The sequence below is a fragment of the Aotus nancymaae genome, unplaced genomic scaffold (genome assembly GCF_030222135.1).
Source record: "Aotus nancymaae isolate 86718 unplaced genomic scaffold, 86718_ANA_hifiasm-v0.15.2.pri h1tg000006l, whole genome shotgun sequence".
NCBI classification, from domain to species: Eukaryota; Metazoa; Chordata; class Mammalia; order Primates; family Aotidae; genus Aotus; species Aotus nancymaae.
The window spans coordinates 38,113,558-38,138,979 of record NW_026988417.1 but is presented as its reverse complement, the minus strand read 5'-3'; the positions used below and the strand labels follow the sequence as shown (position 1 = coordinate 38,138,979).

Genomic DNA, 25,422 nt, shown 5'->3' with positions numbered 1-25,422 from the left:
TTAGGCTCACACAAAATTGAGTGGAAGGTACAGAGAGTTCTCACATACTTCCTGTCCCCCTCACACGCACAGCCTCTCCCACCACCAACATCCCCTACCAGAGTGGTATATCTGTTATAATCGATGAATTTACATTGATACCTTATTATCACCCAGAGTTAATCGTATACATTAGCATTCCCTCTTGGTGTTGTACATTGTATGGTTTTGACAAATATAATGACATGTATTCACCACTGTATACATGTTTCACTGTCCTGAAAATCCTCTGTGCTCTACCTATTCATTCTTCCTTTCCTCCCTTCCTCTCTACAACCCCTGGCAACCACTGATCCTTCTACTGTGTCCATAATTTTGCCTTTTCCAGAATGTGGTATAGTTGGAATCATGTAGCATGTGGACTTTTTCAATTGGCTTCTTTCACTTAGTAATAGCATATAAGGTTCTTCCATGTCTTTATTTTTTTTTTGAGTCCGAGTCTCTGTCACCCAGGCTGCAGTACAGTGGTGTGATCTTGGCTCACTGTAGCCTCCGCCTCCCGGGTTCATGTGATTCTCTTACCTCAGCCTCCCGAGTAGCTGGGATTACAGACACCAGCCACCACACCTGGCCAATTTTTTATTTTTAGTACAGATGGGGTTTTACTATGTTGAGCAGGCTGGTCTGGAACGCTTGACCTCAAGTGATCCGCCCACTTTGGCCTCCCAGAGTGCTGGGATTACCGGGTGACCTACTGTGCCCACCCCACTTCCCATGTCTTTTCATGACTTCATAGCTCACTTCTTTTTATTGTTGAATAATATTACATTGTCTGAATGTACCACAGTTTAATTGTTCATTTACCTACTGAAAAGACATCTTGGTTGCTCCCAACTTTTGGTAATTATAAATAAAGCTGCTTATAAACATCCGTGTGCAGGTTTTTGTGTGAACATAGTTCTTAATTCATTTGGGAGAATACCAAGAAACGTGGTTGCTGGATCATATGTTAAGAATATGTTTAACGTTGTAAGAAACTACCAAATGGTACAGTTTTGCATTCCTACCAGCAATGAATGGAGTTCTTCTTGTTCCATACCCTCGTTCCATTTGGTGATGTTAGTGTTTTGAATTTTGGCCATTTTATTAGATGTGTCCCTCTCTTTTTTCAGGGCCCATTTGATGTTGCCCGGAAAGTGTTTGCAGCTGGAGAGGAGACTGCTCACATGTCACTTGTGGACAAATCAGATCTCTTTTTTCATGATTATTCAATAGCACCCCTCTTTGTCCAGGAAAACTATATACATGTGAAGCCTGTAGCTGCAGGGTGAGTGTCCAGAGCTGGTGAGAGACATGCTTAGTATCCTTCCAGCACTGTGAAGGCTAACTACTTGCGAAGGAGGGACTTGGGGTGTGAAGAGTGGGATAATCCAGACAGGTTCTTTCCTGCAGGGGTGACATGAAAAAGCACTTGATGCTTTTAAGCCGAGCAGCAGACAGCATATGCGACGGTGACTTAGTGGACAGCCAGATTCGGAGTAAGCAAAACTGGAGTCTTCTGCCTACACAGGTGAGCGGAGGGTTCTCCCTGAAGTGCAGGCTCTGCTTTCCTGAAAAGAGAACTCAGTAGCTTTTAGCTCCTGTACTTATTTTATTTTTGAGATCGAGTCTCTCTCTGTCGCCCAGGCTGGAGTGCAGTGGCGTGATCTCGGCTCACTGCAGCCTCTGCCTCCTGGGTTCAAGAGATTCTCCTGCCTCAGCCTCTAGAGTAGCTGGGATTACAGGTGCCTGCCACCATGCTGACTAATCCTGTAGTTATTTTAAATACCAGATAAATGGTATGGCTCTTGTGGCAAAAATACAATCTGTTACAGATTACAATACTCTGTGGTAACTATTGTCTGTTTCTTAATCTGGGCTTATTTTTCTGTATTTCAAAACTTTTTTAATGTAAATGGACACATAGAAATAGGAATGTTAGATTTTGCTTGTAAGATTTGAATCAAAAGTTTCATTTGCTGTGTTTTAAGAATCCTTGTTTTTTTCTTTTTGGATATTTTTGGCTGTCCTAGATGGTCGCTTAGTAGCGGCTCCTAGAAGCAGTGCAGCTAGGGCAGGCCAGCAGTCATGTCTCTGATGCATTAATTAGGATTTTCTTCTTCCTTGCTAAAAAGGCAGTTTTATATTGGGTACTGTATTTAGGTTGAGCTCTTTAACTCAAAATAGAATTTGGTAGACATTTGTAATTAAGAGCATTATTTTTTTTTTTATATAGTTATACAGAATTACTGCCCTGAGTAATAAAATAAGACACTTCCAGAAGGCCTAATGCTTCTCTTAATTCTACCTACACATTGCTTGAAAATAAGGAACAAAGTTTCATTCTGGAGATACAATTTTTTTTTTTTTAAAGACAAGGTCTCACTCTGTTACCCAGGCTAGAGTGCAATGATGTGATCGTGGCTCACTGCAGCCTTGATCTCCTGGGCTCAAGTGATCCTCCTGCTTCAGCCCCACAAGTAGCTGGGACTATAGGTGTGTGCCACCATGCCAGCTAATTTTTGTATTTTTTATAGACACGGGGTTTCACCGTGTTGGCCAGGCTGGTCTTGAACTCCTGGGTGCAAGCTATCTGCCCATCTCCCAAAGTACTGGGGTTACTGGCATGAGCCACACTGCGCCTGGCCCAGAATCTTTTCTTTTACATTTTATGTGTTTAGTTCTGTTTCCTTAATAATTGTACCTTAAAGGCATAATGTTTTAACACAGGAAAAGCTTAATGTACAAAAATGCTTCCTAAGTGTTGGTTCTGATACCAAAAAATTAGAGAAAATCTCCATGTCTAGTAATAAGAGAATGATTATGAATTCTCTTGAAGTAGTATTTATAGCCTTTAAAACTATTTGTAAAGATTATCGAATATGAAAAAGTGCTTGTGAGGGAATTACTAGAATACAGTAGTATACAAAATTTATGTAGACTATAATTCCAGCCTTTAAGAAAGTGAAGACCCTGGACATAGACATCTAAAGATACATTTTTAAAAAACTTTTCTCAAGTGCCAGTTTACTCGACTGTAATCATTAGTCTTTCCATGCTTTAATCTACCTATGCTGCCAATCATTTATGTTAAAGACCATTATATCCCTCTTAAGCTAATTCTTTGCTGTGATGTTGGCATCGGTGAGGTAACTGGTATGTTGAAGTTAGTTGCTTGAGGAGGCTGAGTTGGGAAGATGATCTCCCTGGGGGCCGTAACATGTTGGATCAAGGTGTGTACCACAATCTGTTGTTTTCTCTGGGAGGAGTTTCCTGTACCAGCGGATCAGAGTGAGAGAAAACATCTGACTGCCCTGTCAGTAGGTATTCGGGACAGTGTTGCTTTATTTTCCATAGACCGTTTAGAAGCCAATGACTGGTAAGGAAGTAACTTTGTACCGAACATAAATTCTGGATTGCAGTTGATTTTTTTCAGGCCATTTATGCCAGTGTTCTTCCTGGAGAGTTGATGAGGGGGTACATGACCCAGTTTCCCACCTTCCCAGGCTGGCTGGGGAAGCACTCATCTACAGGCAAACATGATCGCATTGTTCAGGACCTGGCCTTGCATATGAGTCTCAGGTAGGTGGGATAACTCTGTTTCTGGTACTTTATTGATTTGGTATATTTGGTCTTTATCTAATAACGATCATATGAGTCAAAAGATTTGTGTTTTAGTTTTTATTTTATTGTGAACTAGATGAATGATCTTGGATAAGTTCCTTATATTTTATGGGCCTGAGTTTTATCATTTGTAATCAGTGTAACACTTGTTTTACCACTTAAAAGGATACTTTGGAGAATAAAATAGTAGATGCCATAATTTAAAATTTTAAATACTGTGTAAGTCTTAGGTAGCACTGTTATTTATTGTTACTGTGATTATGCCTATTACTAGTGGGAACAGCTTCTGAATAATTAATAGGAAAAAAAATGAACTGTTTAAAGAAATGAACTTTTTTTTTTTGAGATGGAGTCTTGCTCTGTCGCCAGACTGTAGTGCAGTCGCGCAATCTCCGCTCACTGCAATCTCTGACTTCCTGGTTCAAGTGATTCTCCTGCCTCAGCCTCTCGAGTAACTGGGATTACAGGCACATGCCACCACGCCCAGCTAATTTTTGTATTTTTAGTAGAGATGAGGTTCTACCATGTTGGCCAGGATGGTCTTGATCTTATGACCTCATGATCCTCCCACCTCGGCCTACCAGAGTGCTGGAATTACAGGCATGAGCCACTGCACCTGGCTGAAATGAACTATTTTTTACCGATTGTTCTAGTAATAAACTGACTTAGTCATTTGGGATAGGAAATACAGGTTAGCATGTAACAGGAGGAGGCTGCTCAGATCATTGAAAACAAATGTGCCTGGAAAAGTTTAACGAAGTTCAGAAATACTTGCATTTGGTACAATTTTGTTTAAGTTTGGAAATTTGGAAAATGTGCATACACATATACACATAAATATTAAGTACATTTCGTGGATTCTTCTTCTTTTTTTTTTTTTAAAAGGCAGTGTCTCACTCTGTCACCCAGGCTGGAATGAAGTGTTGCGATCTCTGCTCACTGCAGTCTCTGCCTCCGGGTTCAAGTGATTCACCCACCTTAACCTCCCAAGTAGCTGGGATTATAGGTGCCCGCCACCACGCCCAGCTAGTTTTTGTATTTTTTGGTAGATATGGGGTTTCATCATGTTGCCCAGGCTTGTCTCGAACTCCTGACCCCAAGTGATCTCCCTGCCTCAGCCTCCCAAAGTGCTGGGATTACAGGTGTGAGCCACCGCACCCGGCCTGTGGATTCATTTTTAGCCATGAACTACTTAAGTGATCTTGATTTGCCATCTGCTCCCTGGAGGGAATATTAATATTTAATCCTTCATTCCAATTTTAAGTTTTGGTTGGAGCTGAACTGAGCTAGTTCCTGTTTTCTGTTCCTGTAAAATTCTACTGCGTTCTCTTATTCTCTTTTAACCTATAGCATGAGTCTTTTTTTGCTACCCATGTATTAGTTTTCTGTTGCTGTTGTAACAAATTACCACACACATAATGGCTTAAAACAACACAAGTTTATCAAGATCTTAGAAGGCATCGACCCTCAGTCCCCATCTTGAGCTGGGAAGATTTTCCTGGATTAGTCATCACAAGGGTCTTTGTAAAGGGAGTCAGCAGTGTCAGTTAGAAAGATCTGAGGGTGCTACGCCTGGCCTCGAGAATGGAGACAGGGACCATCAGCCAAGATGTATAGGTGGCCTCTGGAAGCTGAAAAGGCTGCTTTCCCCATGGCTCTTCTCATTGGTCAGGCTGTGGCTGCCTCTCACTGTTTTCCAGCTCCCTGCCTGCCACCGATTTTAAAGGTCAAGGGTCACTCTGCCCTGGGGCAGCCCTCTCGGATGCTCCCACTAGACTCCATGTAGATTTTGAGCCCTGGACTTTGGGTTGTTTTATGGCTATTCTTCTGTATGTCTGTCCCCTTCCCTCATTAGACCGAACATTTTTGGGGGTAGGAACCGAGGCTTTGTCAGCCAGCAGTATAGACCATTATTATCAGCAAGGACATTTATAGTGAATTCACAATTTTTAAAGTAAATTAAGACCTTCCTACTTAACTTTTTAGCCCTGATCAAGTCATTGAACTTTTGTAGTCCTCAATTTTTCTTCTTTAAAAAAATGGAGGTGTGATTTAATTATTGGTTTGTAATGTTTTCTGGAGTCATAGATGCCTTTGAGAATATGAATGCTTTGATTTTTATTCCCCTGACAATCACAGATCCACAAAGAAAATATCCCCTTTTAGGGGAATTACAGATTCCTGAGGTTAAGAGCCCTTGGTTTAGGTACACTAGATGGCATCTTTGACTTTTCTAGATTTAATACTCTGTGAGTCTACTAGAAGATGATGATATTTAAAAAAATTGTAGGAGAACAATTTTGGAAATGGTTTCATGATTTTTTGGGGTACTGTGGCTTAGGAACTCACACTACCTCTCTTTAAGTACTAATGTGCTTAATTATGGAAGACTAAATCTAGAGGAATTCGATGAAATTAAAATAGAGTTTTAAAACCTCTTTGTCTAGGTAATAAAATAGTTGCAAGGGCAAGAGTCTAGATTTCTGATCAGGAGAAAAGCTGTGGCTTCTTGTGGTTCACATACTCAGTTCCTTGAAGGCAGGAGCAGAACCCATAGTTTGTAAAGAAGCATTTCTTTCTGATTCTGATGTTGGTTCTGATAACAACAGCTTTTGAGGTTGCTTGTTTAAAATATGTATACAGGCTGGGCATGATGGCTTATGCCTGTAATCCCAGCACTTTGGGAGGCCAAGATGGGTGGATCACCTGATGTGAGGAGTTCGAGACCAGCCTGGCCAACATGGTGAAACCCTGTTTCTACTAAAAATACACAAAAAAAATTAGTCGGGCGTGGTGGTGTGTGACTGTAATGCCAGCTACTCGGAAGGCTGATTCCCAGGAGAATTGCCTGAACCCAGGAGGCGGAGGTTGAAGTGAACTGAGATTGTACCACTGCACTCCAGCCTGGGCAACCAGAGTGAGACTTTGTCTCAAAAAAAAAAAAAAAATACATAAAATATGTATACATGTAATTGCCTGGTTTGAAGATAGAGGCAGCTAGGTTGGAAAGATTTAGGATGGTGGCATTTCAAATATTGTTTTCTTCAGTTGTTTTCTGTTTTTAAGAAGTGATAACATTTAAGAGAGAAAGAGTCATTTTATGATAACATTTTAGTTCTCAGATGAGACTATTTCCCTAAACCTTCCTCTGGCCAGTGTGGATCACTTTTTGATTTTGTGGGCACACACTCTGCAGTTTTCTTGGAACTGGGGAGAAGCCAGCTCTAGAACTGAAGATTTCAGAGTAACAGTATTAGGAAATGTGAGGGACGCATTCATATATAATTTTGTATGTTATAATCAGAGACCAAAAGGTGTTACATTCACACACTTGAGATAGGGAATTTATTTCATTGCCTTATATTGGTGTTTTTAATATTTTAGAACTTAGAATGAGTAACATTTATGAACACAAACACTCTGTTGCCTGGGCCTTAAGGGTAGGGTAGAAGTAGAACCCACATTTGTTTTTTTAGTCACTGATATAGGTAAATAGGAAACTTCCATTGGGCACATTGATGTGTATCCATTACTCTCATGCTGTGGTGCTGGGCTTTCCCTACACCAGCTGGCTGTCAAATAGTAGACGTTCCATTCATCAATATTGAAATTGGATTGGACTCTGCCTGAATTAACTCAGTGCTGATATGCACAGTATGACTTGACTTGATAGTTTGCCGTTGACTATATCTCTTTTGTTGTGGTTTCAGAACTTACTCCAGCAAAAGGACGGTAAACATGGATTATCTGTCACATCTAAGGGATGCACTTGTACAGCCTTTGACCTCACAAGGAGTAGATGGAGTACAGGATGTTGTTGCACTTATGGACACATATTATTTGATGAAAGAAGACTTTGAGAGTATCATGGAAATTAGCAGCTGGGGTGGCAAACCTAGTCCCTTTTCAAAGCTGGATCCCAAGGTAAATAGTGTCACTTACTGGTTCTCCATCATTTTGTAATTACCAGGTTTGTACTAACAATACTTTAGAGGTGTTTTAGATGCTTTAAAAAAAGATTTACTATTTCCCCTTAAATGCTTGTTGCTTCTTTTGGCCTGTATTTTCCAAAAATACTATTTGAATGCAGTATTAAGAGTAGACTTCTGTATTTTACAATTTGTATTTCTATCATTGCTTTATGCTCAGTGAAAAAGCAGGAAGTGAAATTTGAAGGCCTCATGTGAGCAAATATAAACATATTCTTTATAAAGGGTGGGAGGATGAGCCTAGGGAATTAAGTGAGCTATGAGCTCTGGTGGTAATTAATTGTAAAAATAAAATGTGTTTACTGGCTGAGGATTTTTATACATTTTCTTTTTTAGTCTACCTAATCTGTGGATTCAGTATTTATTCCAGTTGGATAATCTCTGTAATAATATATCCCTACTTTTCTTATAATGAGCACAAAAAACTAAAGTGATACATTAGGAATATGTAACATCCAATACCCTACTCTTATACCTGTGTAACAAATGTGTTTTAGAAGACATATTCTCTGCGTCTTCTCTATGTCTAGTTTTCCCTCTCCAGAATTTTTACCCGACTTTATCAGCAAATTCTCGCAGCAGACGTCTGTTGTTAGAATTCATGGACTAATTCAGGAACTATGTTTAGAAGCTTGAAATTAAGGCTTCCAAGTTACTGAGTATTTTGAAGTAACTACTACTATTATTATGGAAAAGGTAACTCATGTATTTTGTGGAAATTAAAGGCCAACCTGTACCTTATCATGAGCACCCCCAACACACACTTTTTTTTTTTTTTGAGACAGCCTCACTCTGTCGCCCAGGCTGAAGTTCAGTGGTGCAATCTCGGCTTACTGTAACCTCCACCTCTGGGGTTCAAGTGATTCTCATGCCTCAGCCTCCCAAGTAGCTGGGATTACAGTTGCATGTCACCATGCTCAGCTAATTTTTTTAGTTTTAGTAGAGTTGGGGTTTCACCATGTTGACCAGGTTGGTCTTGAACTCCTGGCCTCATGTGATCTGCCTTGGCCTCCCAAAGTGCTGGGATTACAGGCGTGAGCCACTGTGCCCAGCCGAGCCCCTTTTTGATTTACTGATTCACTGATTAGCTTTGCTTACTACTTTGTAGAAATGTGGAGAATGCTGAATAGGTAAACGTGATGACTTGAAGTGACCTTTTGTTTGTCTGTCTGGAGTTCCCAAATAACTTTTTTTTTTTTTCTTTAAGACAGAATCTCACTCTGTCACCCAGGCTGGAATGCAGTGGCATGATCTCAGCTCGTTGCAACTTCCGCCTCCCAGGTTCAAGATTCTCATGGAGAGGCGTGAGCCACCGCACCCGGCCTTCACTCTTTTTTGTCATGGGCTCTATTAAGAATGTTATGAAAAATATGGAACTTATCCATACACATGCTTAGATTTACATGTATATGCATAAATGTTTTGCAAACAGTTGCAAGGGGCTCCCAGGGTCTCTTTAGACTTTCAGAGTTTAAAAGAATTGTTTGGCACTTAGATTTTTAAAAACTCCCTCTACTCCTTTCATATAGGTGAAAGCAGCCTTCACAAGAGCTTACAATAAGGAAGCCCACCTTACTCCATATTCACTTCAAGCTATAAAGGCATCTAGACATAGCACAAGCCCATCCCTGGATTCGGAATACAATGAAGAGTTAAATGAAGATGACTCTCAATCTGATGAGAAAGACCAAGATGCTATAGAGACTGATGCCATGATCAAGGTAGTATTTTAAGCCACAGACAGGAGGACCTCAAAGTAGATGGTCTTTCCTTGCCTGGTGAATAATAGGGGCTTTTCAGCACATAGAGTAAATTGAAAATAGTAAGTTTTTTTTTTGTTCACCATGGTTGAAGGTGGAGATGGTATAGATTTCATTTTTATAAACAGTTTCTTAGAGTAGTCGAAGAGCCAAACAACAAAACAGGCCATGATACTGATGGCCATATGTTCTGTTAGAAAAAGTACCATTTTTATTGATCTGGCCATTGTTGTATGGTTTCAAGAAAAACGTTTTTAACAAAAGTTTCTTCTGCTGTTTATGTTTTGCTATAGCCACTAAACTGCTTTGTAGAAGTTTCTCAGAGCAAAACATTCTTGTCTTTTGCTGGGAAAGATGCAAATCAATTGTAGTGTCAGCCTCCTGTTTACAGCTGGCTGAGCCAAGGAATCTCTTCCGATCCTCCTCTGTCCTTTGCTGAGTGTGGGTGCTTCTTGCCCTTCATTTCTGTTTTCTATATGCAGGAAAAGGAATAGTGGGCTTCTCCACCATGGCTCTCATTTAGACCCTCTGGTCTGTCTGTCTCTCTGTCTCTCTTCCCCTTTCACAAAATGACTGTGTTTACACCTCTAATCTGAAACCGAAAGAAGAGGAAATTCTTCATGCAAACATTACCCTATTTGTAAATTTTCTCTTGCTTATTTTGTCTTAAGTATACATCTGTTTTAAATCAAGAAGCTGCCTTACATGGGGAACAGATCTTAGTTCTAAATTCTAAATGCCCTCTCAGTTTTTACTGCCAGCTTTTAAAGGCTATAAGTAGTGCAGTTGTTGCTTGAAAGTAAGCGCATCACGGTAGCAGTCGTTCAAGATCTTGATGTTTGCAGCCTCTCTTCTTTTTTAATTAAGTTGCAGGTAAAGATTAGATTTGTTGTAGAGATGAACTTATTTCGTTTACTCATAAACCCAGCTATTAACTATTTTGTTATCTTCTCCCTTCTCCTAACAGAAAAAGACAAAATCTTCAAAGCCTTCAAAACCAGAAAAAGATAAGGAGTCCAGAAAAGGAAAAGGAAAAAGTTCGAAGAAATGAAATCATTTTTCACTTACAACAGCCACTTTTTACTCTCCCTCCTGACCAGTCCAGCTGAGCTAGAGAAAGCCTTGTTTTTTCCCAGAGCAACCATGTTTTAGCATAATGGGATGATCTGGTGTCCCATTGTCAATGAAGGGTGGTACAGCTAGAAGGGTATGAGCAGTAGGCTCATGTACACCTCTTATAGAGGTTGATAGGACTGCCTGGGTCCTCCACTGTCCCCTGTCAGTCTAGTTAGACATGCTTCTGAATGACTGTAGAATTGGAACTAGAAACTACACCTGGACTTTGGAGTCAGATTTTAGTTAATGAGCCTGGGAACAGTAATACTAAGGCATCTTTTTTAGGCTTAAGAATTTATCCTAATGGCCTTTATAGGACCAATGCTGATTGTTTTTTTTTAAAAGGTAGTTCCTATTATGTGGTGAAATTTTGTAAATAAATGATTATACAAAACAGTCACCACCTACAACTGGGTATTCTTTGTGCATTATCAGATATTTTTCAAAGTATAAATTAGGAATAAAAATGTTCCACATCATACATGTATAAATTCTTTTTAAGATTGCCATCTTGTATAGCAAAATATTATGTTGGTATATTACTTATTAATTTGCAAATTATTGGATTAAAAAGCTCACTGTATTCCTTACTAACCTGTTGTGTGAAACATAACATTGGCAGTTGAGGAGTCAGAACTTAGATTCCCCAGCTCACTCCCTCTGTGTATGCTGACGACGTCTCTGCTGTGAATAGGATTTCACGGAGAGGTCTGTTATGGGGCTTTGCAGTGTGGGAGGCTGCAGAAGATTCTCAGACATTCTTATCCTGCTGGAGTCTCAACCCATCAGGTCCAAACCAGTAGGAACCAGGTTGGGTCAGGCTCTTAAGTTCACTACAGTGGGGGACAAAATGAACACTGGTTTTTGTTCACTTTGCCAGTAGGAAATCTGGTCCTGTCCTGCGATGGCTTCCACGAACCCTGTTGGAAGTTGAGGTTATTCCTATAACTGTATGTGTTAAGTGGCCCTGAGGCTGTGGACCTGCCCTGGAATTTAGATGTCTAGCTATTTTTTAATCTTGTCAGTAATTGCTCAGAGGTCTGTGCTACCTCTGTGAGGTATATACTAAAATGAATGTAAAATAAGGATCGTATTCCCTGCTTTTAAGGAACTGGTAGTCTTGTTTGGGTGATGAGACAAAGCTCTTGAGACATGTAAACTGTATTTACCAGTGTGAAAAAATGTCCTTTAAGGAGATTAACTCGTTATGGAAATAAAACATTGCCTTAAGCCCTTGCCTGCTGAGTCATGACCCTGTCTTTGTTAAAGTCTGTCTTGAAACTTTTCTGCTTCAGGAAAGGTTTTCTCACCACTAGGGTGAGGCTGGCTTTCCTATTCATGTTCCATTTTTGTTCCTTTTGGATATGCAGGTCACTTCTCCCTAGTTCTTCTGTAGCCCCAGGAAAGGGACTTGAATCCCCATGCAGCAGAATGCTGCATAGTGTCCTTCACTTGGTCATTGTGATTTTGTTTTTAATTTTAAATGTTTTAAGCAGAAGATTGGGATGATATGTGTGTAAAATAGATAGCATTTCTTTTAGAATTAAAAATTGTAAATATGCCCTTTATTATATGAGGATGGCAACATAGGTCTGTTTGATTCCTCTTTGAAGCCCTCGTGACCATGAGGTGAATGACTGAGACTCATGGTAGGAGGGAGTTGGTGGTTCTGCAGCAGTTTGGATGTGAATCTGACTGGTCTTTATTGGGGTTGAGTCTTCATTGGAGCCACCAAGGATGTGGCCTTTTGGAGCCACTTGATGCCACACGCCATCTCTGCAGCATAAAACTGTATACTTGCTCTTCTTGAGATCCGTTGAGTCTTGGCCATTTTGTTACTTACAAACCAGTCAGTTTTATCCTTCATCTGGTTAAATGTTGGTAGTTCCTTAACACCATGATTTAATCTCTTAAATGTATTGACAGGGTAGATTATTATTTGTACTAGGATGAGTAGCTTCCGAAACAAGGTCCAGTATGAGTATGCTTATGGGTAGACGTCTAAGGCCTGTAACTCCCAGAATAGAATGCGCCCACTCTCACAATGCCAGGTGCTGTGGTTCTTATTCCTACAACCTTACCATATGCCTGTAGGCATATTAGAGGAAGCAGAGGACTGTGGGTAGGTTTTAAGATAATAACTTTGTACCACTTAGTAAGGCCAAGGCCTCCGGCCTGTTCTCCAGCTGGCCACGACAGGTCATAAAGTTGGAGGCATCATGCAGGTGAGATACTTGGATGCTATATGTTACTGGCACCTTGGACCCTAGCTTAGGCTTCTGGGTAGCACTGTAATGTTCAGGTTGCCGGGGACATCATAACAACTGTAAAATCCTTTATCATCAGATTCATTCACAGTTGACTCCCTGACTCATTTCTGTTAGCTGCTCAGACTTTGGTGTCTGGCCATGGATGGCAAGGAATCAATCATATACTGATGTGGGAAAAGTAGTACGGACTCCCTTGGAGAGAGAGTGTGTGTTTGAATGGTGTGTGTTATATGTATGTGTGATATGGGGAAGAAACCTTTGCACAGCCTCAAAGAAGATTCCGAATAATGCATGTTTTCAGGGGAAATCAAATGACTTAATTTTGGGAAGGGAATTCTGTTGTATGCAGTAGAATGACCTGGCAGATAAAAGCTTATAGTTTCATTCATTCTTTACTTGATTGGTTTTCCTAATTTTTGATGTTTTGCTTCTCTGATTCTGCTTAATAGCCATGATTTGTATAAACTTCTCGTTTCAAGTTTTTTACACCGTTCACATCCGTGTTGCCCAAACTTGACAATGTCCTTCAGAACTACCTTCCTTTATCTCTTTTTATGTCTCCAGATACAGGAAAACATCACGAATATCTAGTCAACAATTTTATTTTAAAGGAGGTATTTCAAAATACAAAAGTTATCAAAAAGCTGAATATATACAATTATGTCATAGGTTACTATTAACAGTGCAGAGCATAGAGTATGCAAGACTTTGAAGAGGAAATATACAAAGTACAATAAACAGCAAGGTTACACATCATCATTTTGCCACTGTACAGAAGAGGAAAGTTCCAACCTGGAGAGGTCACCATTGTTTCATTTCTTTGTATCCAGAAAGGACCATCTCTTAAATCCACCAGGGGAGGAAACAGCCTTCTCTGAAAAATGCTGTCTTCTCAGGACCATTGTATCTAGAAAGGGCAAACAAAACACATGCCTCCAGAGGGTTTCAAGTAATGCCTGGCATTTAGTAATAAAGCCAAACATACTAGAAAGGATTTTTTTTTTTTTTGCCTGTTTCTGGAATGCGGAACAGGAAACATTACATTCAGGTTAGAAATCTCCAGTCTAATCAGCATCAAGTTTCAGTACTAGCCTTGCCAGCTGACTAAAATTGTGTGGGCAAGCTCTTGAGCCTTTGTTACGTATGAGGAAAGGATGCTGATAACAGCCACTTCACTGGGAAGAATGAATGCAAAGTGATCAGCAATTTGTAGAGAAAAAAATTTTCCTTAAATTGAACAGTTATGTTTGTCTAAAAGCCAGTGAACAACAGCTTCAACCAGTAATTCACTGCATTAGGATTCTTATTGTGACTTTTTTTTTTTTTTTGGAGCTAGGGTCTTGTTACATTGCTCAGGCTGGAGCACCACGTGGCTATTCATAGGCATGATCATGGTGTCCGAGAGCCCTGAACTCCTGGGCTAAAGTGACCTTCATGCCTCAGCCTCCTGAGTAGCTGGGACTATAGGCACAGGCTCTGCACCAGGCTATAGTGACGTTTTCGAAGTATAGTGCATAATCACAACTCAGGAAGACGTATCTGCAAGGAGCTATGATGTAGCTCCAAGTAACCATGGCCTGGTTACTACAAAGCATTATTTAATGCCATGATAGTGTTTGGAGAGATTCTGTGGGTGTTTTTTAAAAATACAAGATTTCAATTGTAATTTAATCTTCCCATAGATAATAGTTATAAACTTGGGACAAAATCTGAAATAATATTTTTTAGAAGGCTAGGAATGGTGGCTCATACCTGTAATCCCAACACTGGGCGAGGGCTGAGGTAGGAGGATCGCTTGAGTCCAGGAGTTAAAGACCAGCCTGGGCAAAAAAATAGCGAGACCCCCCCATCATCATCTCTACAAAAAAAAAAAAAAAAAGTTGGGCATGGTGGCACATTCCTGTACTCCTAGCTTCTTGGAAGGTTGAGGCATTTGAGCCCATGAGTTTGAGGCTGCAGTGAATGATGATCGTGGTACTGCACCCTAGCTCTGGCAAGAGACTGAGACCCCATCTCAAAAAAAAAAAAAAAAAAATAGAAGAAAGGTCAATGAACTAGAATATAGATCAAAACTAATTATCCAATATGAACAGAGAAAAAAGAGGAAAGAACTTAGTGACCTAAGGAAATCAAGTACTCAAACACAGATATAACTGGAGTTCCAGAATGAGAAGATAAATAATGGCTCAAAATGTCCCAATTGAGAGAAAAATATAAACATACAGATTCAAGAACTCCTCTAGAAAATCCCAAGCTAAAAAAAATTAAAAGCCGGGCGCGGTGGCTCACGCCTATAATCCCAGCACTTTGGGAGGCCGAGGCGGGTGGATCACGAGGTCAAGAGATCAAGACCATCCTGGTCAACATGGTGAAACCCCGTCTCTACTAAAAATACAAAAAATTAGCTGGGCATGGTGGCGCGTGCCTGTAATCCCAGCTACTCAGGAGGCTGAGGCAGGAGAATTGCCTGAACCCAGGAGGCGGAGGTTGCAGTGAGCCGAGATCGCGCCATCGCACTCCAGCCTGGGTAACAAGAGCGAAACTCTGTCTCAAAAAAAAAAAAAAACAAAACCAATGTACCAGGTGCATTTCAACAGGTCTAGTCAGACGGTGAGCAAAGCCCACTCAGGGCAGACTGAGGCGGGGAGGGGTGCTGCGTCACCCAGAAAGTGCATCTGACCGGCGAGTTGGAGGCTCCCCCTCTGGCACTCCAGTCCAGATACAGCACTTCCCCCAAAGCTTCAGCAATACACAGAACAGGGGATCTTTGACAGTCAAGCGCCAGGAATTACAAGCTCGGGGTTGAAGAATAATCCAGGACGGTGTTCCGGATTGGCACACAGATCTAAACAGACGCATAAGCCCAAAAGGCAGCCGGGAGAACCTGCAGACTCAGCTATTGCCCCCTCCCCCCGGAGAGAGAAGGAGCTGTAAGTGGTAGCAGCTGGGCGGGCCCCTACCCCATGACTGGATAGAGAGGAAGCTGAAAGTGGGAGACGGCCAGGTGCTGCTGGGCGGGTCCCTACTCTCCCCTACAAACCCCAGAGGGCTGAAGCTCTGACTCTAGCGGGTTGCGCAGCCAGTGCCACAGTCTGAGCTGAACCCTGAATGATCCAGCCCAGTGGAGGAAGGGCACACCCACCATTAGAGGGGTGGGACTAGACTACATGTTTTAACAAAAAACACAGGAAGCCTACGTAGCAACGGGACGGCGTTCTTGACAACCCGGTAGTGCCTACAGGTCAGTGGAAGAGGCGGGCCTTATCTCCCAGTATAAACAAAAAAGACACAGGAAGCTTTCCTAGTAACCTGAAGGAGTCCCTAGAAACCCAGTAGCGCCGCCACAGGCAGACAAGGGACCTCATCAAGCAGCTCCCTGACAACACAGCCAGGTAAACCCACAAAGATGGGAAAAAACCAGCGCAAAAAAGATGAAACCATTAAAGACCAGAACACCTCTTCTTCAAGGGATCACAACTCCTCAACAACACAGGATCACATCATGACTGAGAAGGAGTGCGATGAATTGACAGAAACAGGCTTCAGAAGGTGGGTAGTAACAAAGTTTTCTGAGCTAAAGGAACACATTCTAACTCAATGCAAAGAAAACAAAACCCTTGAGAAAAGACGAAATGCTAACAAGAATAACCAGCTTAGAGAAGAATATAAACGACTTGGAGTTGAAAAACAGCATGAGAACTATGTGAAGCAAACACAAGTTTTAATAACCGAATCAATCAAGCAGAATAAAAAGAAGGCAAGACAAGAGAAAAAAGAGTGAAAAGAAATGAACAAAGTCTCCAAGAAATATGGGATTATGTGAAAAGACCTAACCTACGCTTGATTGGTGTACCTGAATCTGATGGGGAGAATGAATCCAAGCTGGAAAACATGCTCCAGGATATTATTCAGGAGAATGTCCCAAGCCTAGCAAGGCAGTCCAAATTCAAATTCAAGAAATACAGAGAACTCCACAAAGATATTTCTCAAGAAGAGAAACCCCAAGGCACATAATTGTCAGATTCACCAGGGTCAAAATGAAGAAAAAAATGCTAAGGGCAGCCAGAGAGAAAGGTCAGGTCATCCACAGAGGGAAGCCAGTCAGACTCACAGCAGATCTCTCGGCAGAAACCCTACAAGCCAGAAGAGAGTGGGGGCCAATATTCAACATCCTTAAAGAAAAGAACTTTCAACCCAGAATCTCATACCCAGCCAAACTAAGCTTCATAAGTGAAGGAGAAATAAAATCCTTTATGGACAAGCAATTGCTGAGAGATTTTGTCATCACCAGACCTGCCCTACAAGAGCTCCTGAAAGAAATACTAAGCACGGAAAGGAACAAGTACCAGTCACTGCAAAAGCAAACCAGTGGGCAAAGACCAAAAATGCAATGAAGAAAATGAGTCAGCTAATGGGAAGGAAAACCAGCCAGTAACAAAATGGCAGGATCAAATTCAAATGTAACAATAGTAACATTGAATGTAAACAACCTAAACGCCCCAATCAAAAGACACAGACTGGCAAACTGGATAAAAAGTCAGAACCCATCAGTGTGCTGTATTCAGGAAACCCATCTCACATACAAAGACACACATGGACTTAAAGGGGTGGAAGAAGATTTACCAAACAAATGGAGAACAAAAAAAAAAAGCAGGGGTTGCAATCCTAGTCTCTGATAAAATGGACTTCAAACCAACAAAGATCAAAAGAGACAAAGAAGGACACTACATAATGGTAAAAGGATCAATCCAACAAGAAGAGCCAACTATCCTAAATATATACGCACCCAACACAGGAGCACCAGATACATAAAGCAAGTTCTTAACGACCTAAAACGAGACTTAGACTCTCACACAATAATAGTGGGAGACTTCAACACTCCACTGTCAATATTACATCAATGAGACAGAAAATTAACAAAGATATCCAGGACTTGAATGCAGAGCTGGACCAAGTGGATCTAATAGACATATACAGAATGCTCCACCCCAAATCTGCAGAATATACATTTTTCTAGCATCACATTGCACTTACTCTAAAATTGACCACATCCTTGGAAGCAATCACTCCTCAGCAAATACAAAAAAACAGAAATCACAACAAACAGTCTATCAGACCACAGCGCAATCAGACTAGAACTCAGGATTAAGAAACACACTCAAACCCGCACAACCACTTGGAAACTGAACAACTTGCTTCTGAGTGTCGACTGGATAAACAATGAAACGAAGACAGAAATAAAGATGTTCTTTGAAACCAATCAGAATGAAGACACAGTTTACCAGAATCTCTGGGACACCTGTAAAGCAGTGTCGAGAGGGAAATTTATAGCAATAAGTGCCCACATGAGAAACAAGGAAAGATCTAAAATTGACACTCTATCGTCAAAATTGAAAGAGCTAGAGGAGGAAGATTAAAAAAACTCAAAAGCTAGCAGAAGACAAGAAATAACTAAGATCAGAGCCAAACTGAAGGAGATAGAGACATAAAAAAACCCTTCAAAAAATCAATAAATTCAGGAGCTGGTTTTTTAAAAGATCAACAAAATAGACCGCTAGCCAGATTAATAAAAAAGAAAAGGGAGAAGAATCAAATAGATGCAATAAAAAACGATAAAGGGGATATCACCACTGATCCCACAGAAATACAAACTACCATCAGATTACTACAATCAGCTCTACGCACATAAACCAGGAAGAAATGGATAAATTCCTAAACACTTGTACTTTCCAAAGACTAAACCAGGAGGAAGTTGAAACCCTGAATAGACCAATAGCAAGGGCTGAAGTACAGGCAGCAATCAATAGCCTACCAACCAAAAAAAGTCGAGGTCCAGACAGGTTCACAGCCGAATTCTACCAGACATACAAAGAGGAGCTGGTTCCATTCCTTCTGAAACTGTATCAAACAATACAAAAGGAGGGAATCCTCCCGAACTCATTTTATGAGACCAATATCATCCTGATACCAAAACCAGGCAGAGACTCAACTAAAAAAGAAAACCTAAGGCCAATATCCATGATGAACATTGATGCAAAAATCTTCAGTAAAATATTGGCAAACAGATTGCAACAGCACATCAAGAAGCTTATCCATCACGATCAAGTAGGCTTCATCCTGAGGATGCAAGGCTGGTTCAACATATGCAAATTTATAAATGTAATCCATCACATAAATGGAACCAAAGACAAAAACCACATGATTATCTCAATACATGCAGGAAGGCCTTCAACAAAATTCAACAACCCTTCATGCTAAAAACTCTCAATAAACTAGTTATTGACAGAATGTATCATAAAATGATAAAAGCTATATATGACAGACCTACAGTCAATATCATACTGAACGGGCAAAAGCTGGAAGAATTCCCTTTGAAATCAGGCACTAGACAACTCCCCTCTCTCACCACTCCTATTCAATATAGTATTTGAAGTTATAGCCAGAGCAATCAGGCAAGAAAAAAATAATAATAAAGCGTATTCAATTAGGAAAGGAGGAAGTCAAACTGTCTTTATTTGCAGATGACATGATTGTATATGTAGAAGACCCTATTGTCTCAGCCCAAAATCTTCTCAAACTGATAAGCAACTTCAGCAAAGTCTCAGGATACAAAATCAATGTGTAGAAATCACAAGCATTCCTATACACCAATAACAGACTTAAAGAGAGCCAAATCAAGAACGAACAGCCATTCACAATTGCTACAAAAAGAATAAAATACCTAGGAATACAACTAAAGGATGTAAAGGACCTCGTCAAGGAGAACTACAAACCACTGCTCAAGGAAATAAGAGAGGACACAAACAGATGGAAGAACATTCCATGCTCATGATTAGGAAGAATTAATATTGTGAAAATGGCCATGCTGCCCAAAGTAATCTATAGATTCAATGCTATCCCCATCAAGTTACCAATTACTTTCTTCACAGAACTGGAAAAAACCACTTTAAACTTCATATGGAATCACAAGAGAGCCCACATATCGAAGACAATCCTAAGGAAAAGAACAAAGCTGGAGGCATCACACTGCTGGACTTCAAACTACAAGGCTACAGTAATCAAAGTGACATGGTGCTGGTACCAAAACAGACATAGACCAATGGAACAGAACAGAGGCTCCAGAAGACACACCATACATCTACAACCATCTGATCTTTGACAAACCTGGCAAAAACAAGCAATGGGGAAAGGACTCCATGTTTAATAAATGGTGTTGGGAAAACTGGCTAGCAATGTGCAGAAAGCAGAAACTGAACCCCTACCTGTCACCTTACACTAAAATTAACTCCAGATGGATTAAAGATTTAAACATAAAACCTAACACCATAAAAATCCTAGAAGAAAACGTAGGTAAAACCATCCAGGACATAGGCATAGGCAAGGACTTCATGACTAAAACACCAAAAGCCAAGATAGACAAATGAGATCTAATTAAAATTCAAAGCTTCTGTACAGCAAAAGGAACCATCATTAGAGTGAATCAGCAACCTACAGAATGGGAAAAAATTTTTGCAATCTACCCATCTAAGGGCTAATAACCAGAATCTACAAAGAACTAAAACAGATATACAAGAAAGAAACAAACAACCTCATTCAAAAGTGGGCAAAGGATATGAACACTTTTCAAAAGAAGACATATATGAGGCCAACAAACATATGAAAAAATGCTCATCATCACTGGTCATTAGAGAAATGCAAATCAAAACCACATTGAGATATCATCTCATACCAGTTAGAATGGCGATCATTAAAAAATCTGGGGACAACAGATGCTGGAGAGGATGTGGAGAAACAGGAACACTTACACAGTTGGTGGGAGTGTAAATTAGTTCAACCATTGTGGAAGAGTGTGGCGATTTCTCAAGGATCTAGAAATAGAAATTCCATTTGACCCAGCAATCCCATTACTAGGCATATACCCAAAGAACTATAAATCATTCTACTATAAAGACACATGCACACGTATGTTCATTGCAGCCCTGTGTACAATAGCAAAGACCTGGAACCCACCCAAATGCCCATCAATGAATAGACTGGACAGGGAAAATGTGGCACATATACACTATGGAATGCTATGCAGCCATAAAAAATGATGAGTTTGTGTCCTTTGTAGGGACTTGTTTGAATCGGGAAACCATCATTCTCAGCAAACTGACACAAGAACAGAAAGGCAAACACTGCATGTTCTCACTCATAGGTGGGTGTTGAACAATGAGAACACATGGACTCAGGGAGAGGAGCATCACACACTGAGGGTAGTTGGGGGAGTAGGGGAGAGACAGCGGGGGTATGGGGAGAAATGCCAGATATAGTATGCACCTAAAGTTAAATAAATAAATTTTAAAAAAATTCTAAACAAACAGAAGAATTGGATAGCAAAAAATAAAAACTGTCATTCAAAATTAAAAAAAAAAAAAAAAAAACACACCCAGGCAAGTATAGTCAAAATTCTGGAAAGCAAATATGCAGAATGCCTTGAATGTAACCAGAAAGAAACAAGTAAATACAAGGGAACAATAAAGTTTGATATTGGAGATAATCATCAAAGTGCTTCACGAAAAAAACCTCAGACTTCCATATCAAGCGAAAATATCCTCAACAAAAAATGAAGGAAAATAGATTGGAGGGCGCCAAGATGGCCGTGAGAAGACAACACTGGAATGCAGCTCCCAGGGAATGAGACACAGAGGGCTAGAGGACTTTATGATTCAAAATGAGGTGCTAGGTTCGTTTCAGTGGGATTGATAGAGCACTGAAGAAAAAGTAGACTGATAGCCCAGGGAAGAAGCCACAGGGGCGAATCAAGAGGTGGGGGGGTGTCCCCACCTGAAATGTGCAGCCAACTTGTAGGTCGGTGGGGAGACTTCACCCCCTTGGTGCTCCGATTTGGATCCTATGCTTACCTCATCCCTCCTACAACCCACGGTCCACAAGAGCCCTGGCAGACTGTGGGGCACCGTGGGTTGTCAATGCAAATCTGACCAGCGGCTCCCACCCAGCGCAGCAAGTTGTCACATGGACCAGGGCGGAAGTTTGGACTAACGCTAGTGGGACAGACCATCCCATAGAGGGAGGCAGAGTTGAAAGCCAGGAAACAGACCATAAGGCCTGGCAGGCCCTACCTCCACAGAACTGAAACTGAAGCCTTCGCTAGAGAGCTTGGCAGCAAATACACCAGTTTGACCCCAACCAGGAAGATCAAGGTCTGGGAGAGACGCCATTGGGAAGGTGGGGCCAAACTCACTTGCAAACAAACTCCAGGGAAGAACCACCCACCCAACAACGCGACTGAACCGGAGAGAGCCCAGTGTCGCCCTCTACAGGCCAAAAAAGATACACCTCCAAACTCAACAGAAAAAAAGTCCACTCAGAGACGACTCCTGAAATCACCAAGTTCAAAGATCAAACGGAGATAAATCCATGAAGATGGGGAAAAAACCAGCACAAAAAGGATGAAACCATCAAAGACTAGAACACCTCTTTCCCAGGGATCACAACTCCTCACCAGCAAGGGAAGAAAAAAGGAGAATGAATTTGACGAATTGACAGAAGTAGGCTTCAGAAGGTGGGTAATAACAAAATTCTCTGAATTAAAAGACCACGTTCAAACTCAATGCAAAGAAACTAAGAACCTTGAAAAAAGGTTTGATGAAATGCTAATGAGAATAAACAGCTTAGACAAGAACATAAATGACTTGATGGAGCTGAAAAATATAGCACGAGAACTTCGCGAAGCATATACAAGTTTCAACAGCTGTATTGATCAAGCAGAAGATATCAGAGATAGAAGATGAAATCAATGAAACAAAATGAGAAGGCAAGATTAGAGAAAAAAGTGAAAAAAAAAAATGAACAAAGCCTTCAAGAACTATGGGATTATGTGAAAAGACCTAATCTATGCTTGACCAGCATACCTGAATGTGACGGGGAGGATCAACCCAAGTTGGAAAACACTCTTCAAGATATTATCCAAGAGAACTTTCCCAACCTAACAATGCGGGCCAACATTCAAATCCAGGAAATACCACAAAAATATTCCTAAAGAAGATCAACCCCAAAGCACATAATTGTCAGATTCACAAGGGCTGAAATGAAGGAAAAAATCCTAAGGGCAGCAAGAGAGAAAGGTCGAGTCACCCACAAAGGAAGATCATCAGACTCACAGTGGATGTCTCGGCAGAAACCCTACAATAGCTAGAAGGGAGTGGAGGCCAATAGTCAACATCCTTAAAGAAAAGAACTTACAACCCAGAATTTCATATCCAGCCAAACTAAGCTTCATAAATGAAGGAGAAATAAAATCCTTTATGGACAAGCAATTGCTGAGAGATTTCATCGCTACAAGACCTGCCTTACAAGAGCTTCTGAAGGAAGTACTAAACGGAATGGAGCAACCAGTACCAGCCACTGCAAAAACGTACCAAGTGGTAAAGAATAACGATGCAATGAAGAAACCACATCAACTAATGGGCAAAACAACCAGCCAGTAACAAAATGGCAGGATCAAATTCAAACATAACAATATTAACATTGAATGTAAATGGCCTAAATGCTCCAATCAAAAGACACAGACTGGCAAACTGGTTAAAAAGTTAAGACCCATCAGTGTGCTGTATTCAGGAGACCCGTCTCACATCCAAAGACTCACATAGACTCAAAATAAAGGGATGGAACAAGATTTACCAAGCAAATGGAGAGCAAAAAAAAGCAGGGGTAGAAATCCTAGTCTCTGATAAAATGGACTTTAAACCAACAAAGATCAAAAGAGACAAAGAAGGACATTACATAATGGCAAAAGTATCAATGCAACAAGAAGAGCTAACTATCCTAAACATACATGCACCCAATGCAGGAGTACCCAGATACATAAAGCAAGTTCTTAACGACCTACAAAGAGACGTAGACTCCTGCACAGTAATAGTGGGAGACTTTAACACTCCACTGACAATACTGGACAGATCAATGAGACAGAAAGTCAACAAGGATATCCAGGACTTGTACACAGATTTGGACCAAGCGGACCTAATAGACATTTACAGAACACTCCACCCCAAATTCATAGAATACACATTCTTCTTAGCACCACATTGCACTTACTCCAAAATTGACCACATAATTGGATGTAAATCACCCCTCAGCAAATGCAAAAGAACGGAAATCATAACAAACAGTCTCTCAGACCACAGCGCAATCAAATTAGAACTCAGGATTAAGAAAAACACTCAAAACTGCGCAATCACATGGAAACTGAACAACTTGCTCCTGAATGACGAATAGATAAACAATGAAATGAAGGCAGAAATAAAAATGTTCTTCGAAACCAATGAGAATGAAGACACAACGTACCAGATCCTATGGGACACAGTTAAAGCAGTGTCTAGAGGGAAATTTATAGCAATAAATGCCCACATGATAAACAAGGAAAGATCTAAAATTGACACCCTCTTGTCAAAATTGAAAGAGCTAGAGGAGCAAGATAAAAAAAAAACTCAAAAGCAAGCACAAGACAAGAAATAATTAAGATCAGAGCAGAACAGAAGGAGATAGAGATACAAAAAAACCCTTCAAAAAATTAATAAATCCAGGAGCTGGTTTTTTGAAAAGATCAACAAAACAGACAGACTGCTAGCTAGATGAATAAAAAAGAAAAGAGAAGGATTGAATAGAAGCAATAAAAAACGATAAAGAGGAGATCACAACTAATTCCTCGGAAATACAAACTACCATCAGAGATTACTACAAACAACTCAATGCACATAAACCAATAAATCTGGAAGAAATGGATAAATTCCTGGACACTTGCACACTCCCAAGACTAAGCCAAGAAGAAGTTGAAACCTAAATAGACCAATAACAAGGCCTGAAGTCGAGGCAGCAATTAATAGTCTACCAACCAAAAAAAGTCCAGGTCCAGACAGGTTCACAGTCGAATTCTACCAGACATACAAAGAGAAGCTGGTACCATTCCTGTTGAAACTATTCCAAACAATACAAAAAATAACTCTATGAGACCAACATCATCCTGATACCAAAAATCTAGCAGAGACACAACTAAAAAAGGAAACTACAGGTCAATATCCATGATGAACATTGATGCAAAAATCTTCAATAAAATACTGGCAAACTGAATCCAACAGCACATCAAAAAGCTTGTCCATCACAAATAAGTAGGCTTCATCCTGGGGATGCAAGGCTGGTTCAACATACGCAAATCTATAAATGTAATTCACCACATAAACAGAACTAAAGACAAAAACTACATGATTATCTCAATAGATGCAGAGAAGGCCTTCAACAAAATTCAACAACCTTTATGCTAAAAACTCTCAATAAACTAGGTATTGATGGAATGTATTTCAAAACAATAAAAGCTATTTATGAGAAACTCACAGCCAACATCTATACTCAATGGGCAAAAACTAGAAGCATTCCCTTTAAAAACTGGCACTAGACAAGGATGCCCTCTCTCACCACTCCTATTCAATATAGTATTGAATATAGTATTGAATACTATTCAATATAGTATTGAATATAGTATTGAATACTATTCAATATAGTATTAAATATAGCTGGAGCAATTAGGCAAGAAAAATAAATAAAGTCCATTCAATTAGGAAAGGACGAAGTCAAATTGTCCCTATTTGC

At 40.4% G+C, this 25,422-nt stretch overlaps 2 protein-coding genes across 7 annotated transcripts in view; one reads left to right on the top strand and one right to left on the bottom strand.

The window, feature by feature from the left end:
* RFC1 (replication factor C subunit 1) overlaps positions 1–11,743 on the top strand; it is an 83,820-nt gene extending 72,077 nt beyond the window's left edge. For both annotated transcript variants that reach the window (XM_021675655.2, XM_021675656.2), the window contains exons 20-25: positions 1,152–1,306; positions 1,432–1,549; positions 3,455–3,600; positions 7,353–7,566; positions 9,161–9,352; positions 10,359–11,743. In XM_021675655.2, the coding sequence (XP_021531330.2) occupies positions 1,152–1,306; positions 1,432–1,549; positions 3,455–3,600; positions 7,353–7,566; positions 9,161–9,352; positions 10,359–10,442 (909 nt within the window). In that variant the 3' untranslated portion in view covers positions 10,443–11,743. The remainder of the gene's footprint in view (positions 1–1,151; positions 1,307–1,431; positions 1,550–3,454; positions 3,601–7,352; positions 7,567–9,160; positions 9,353–10,358) is intronic.
* Positions 11,744–13,363: 1,620 nt separating this feature from the next.
* The window catches only part of WDR19 (WD repeat domain 19), a 111,104-nt gene continuing 99,045 nt past the window's right edge, over positions 13,364–25,422 (bottom strand). For 3 of the 5 annotated variants that reach the window (XM_012474942.2, XM_064366431.1, XM_012474944.3), the window contains one exon: positions 13,364–13,684. Coding sequence is in view for 1 of the 5 variants with exons in the window: in XM_064366431.1 (XP_064222501.1) it covers positions 13,670–13,684 (15 nt within the window). In the remaining 4 variants the exon portion in view is untranslated. The other 2 variants (XR_010338776.1, XM_012474943.3) reach the window with 2 other exon arrangements.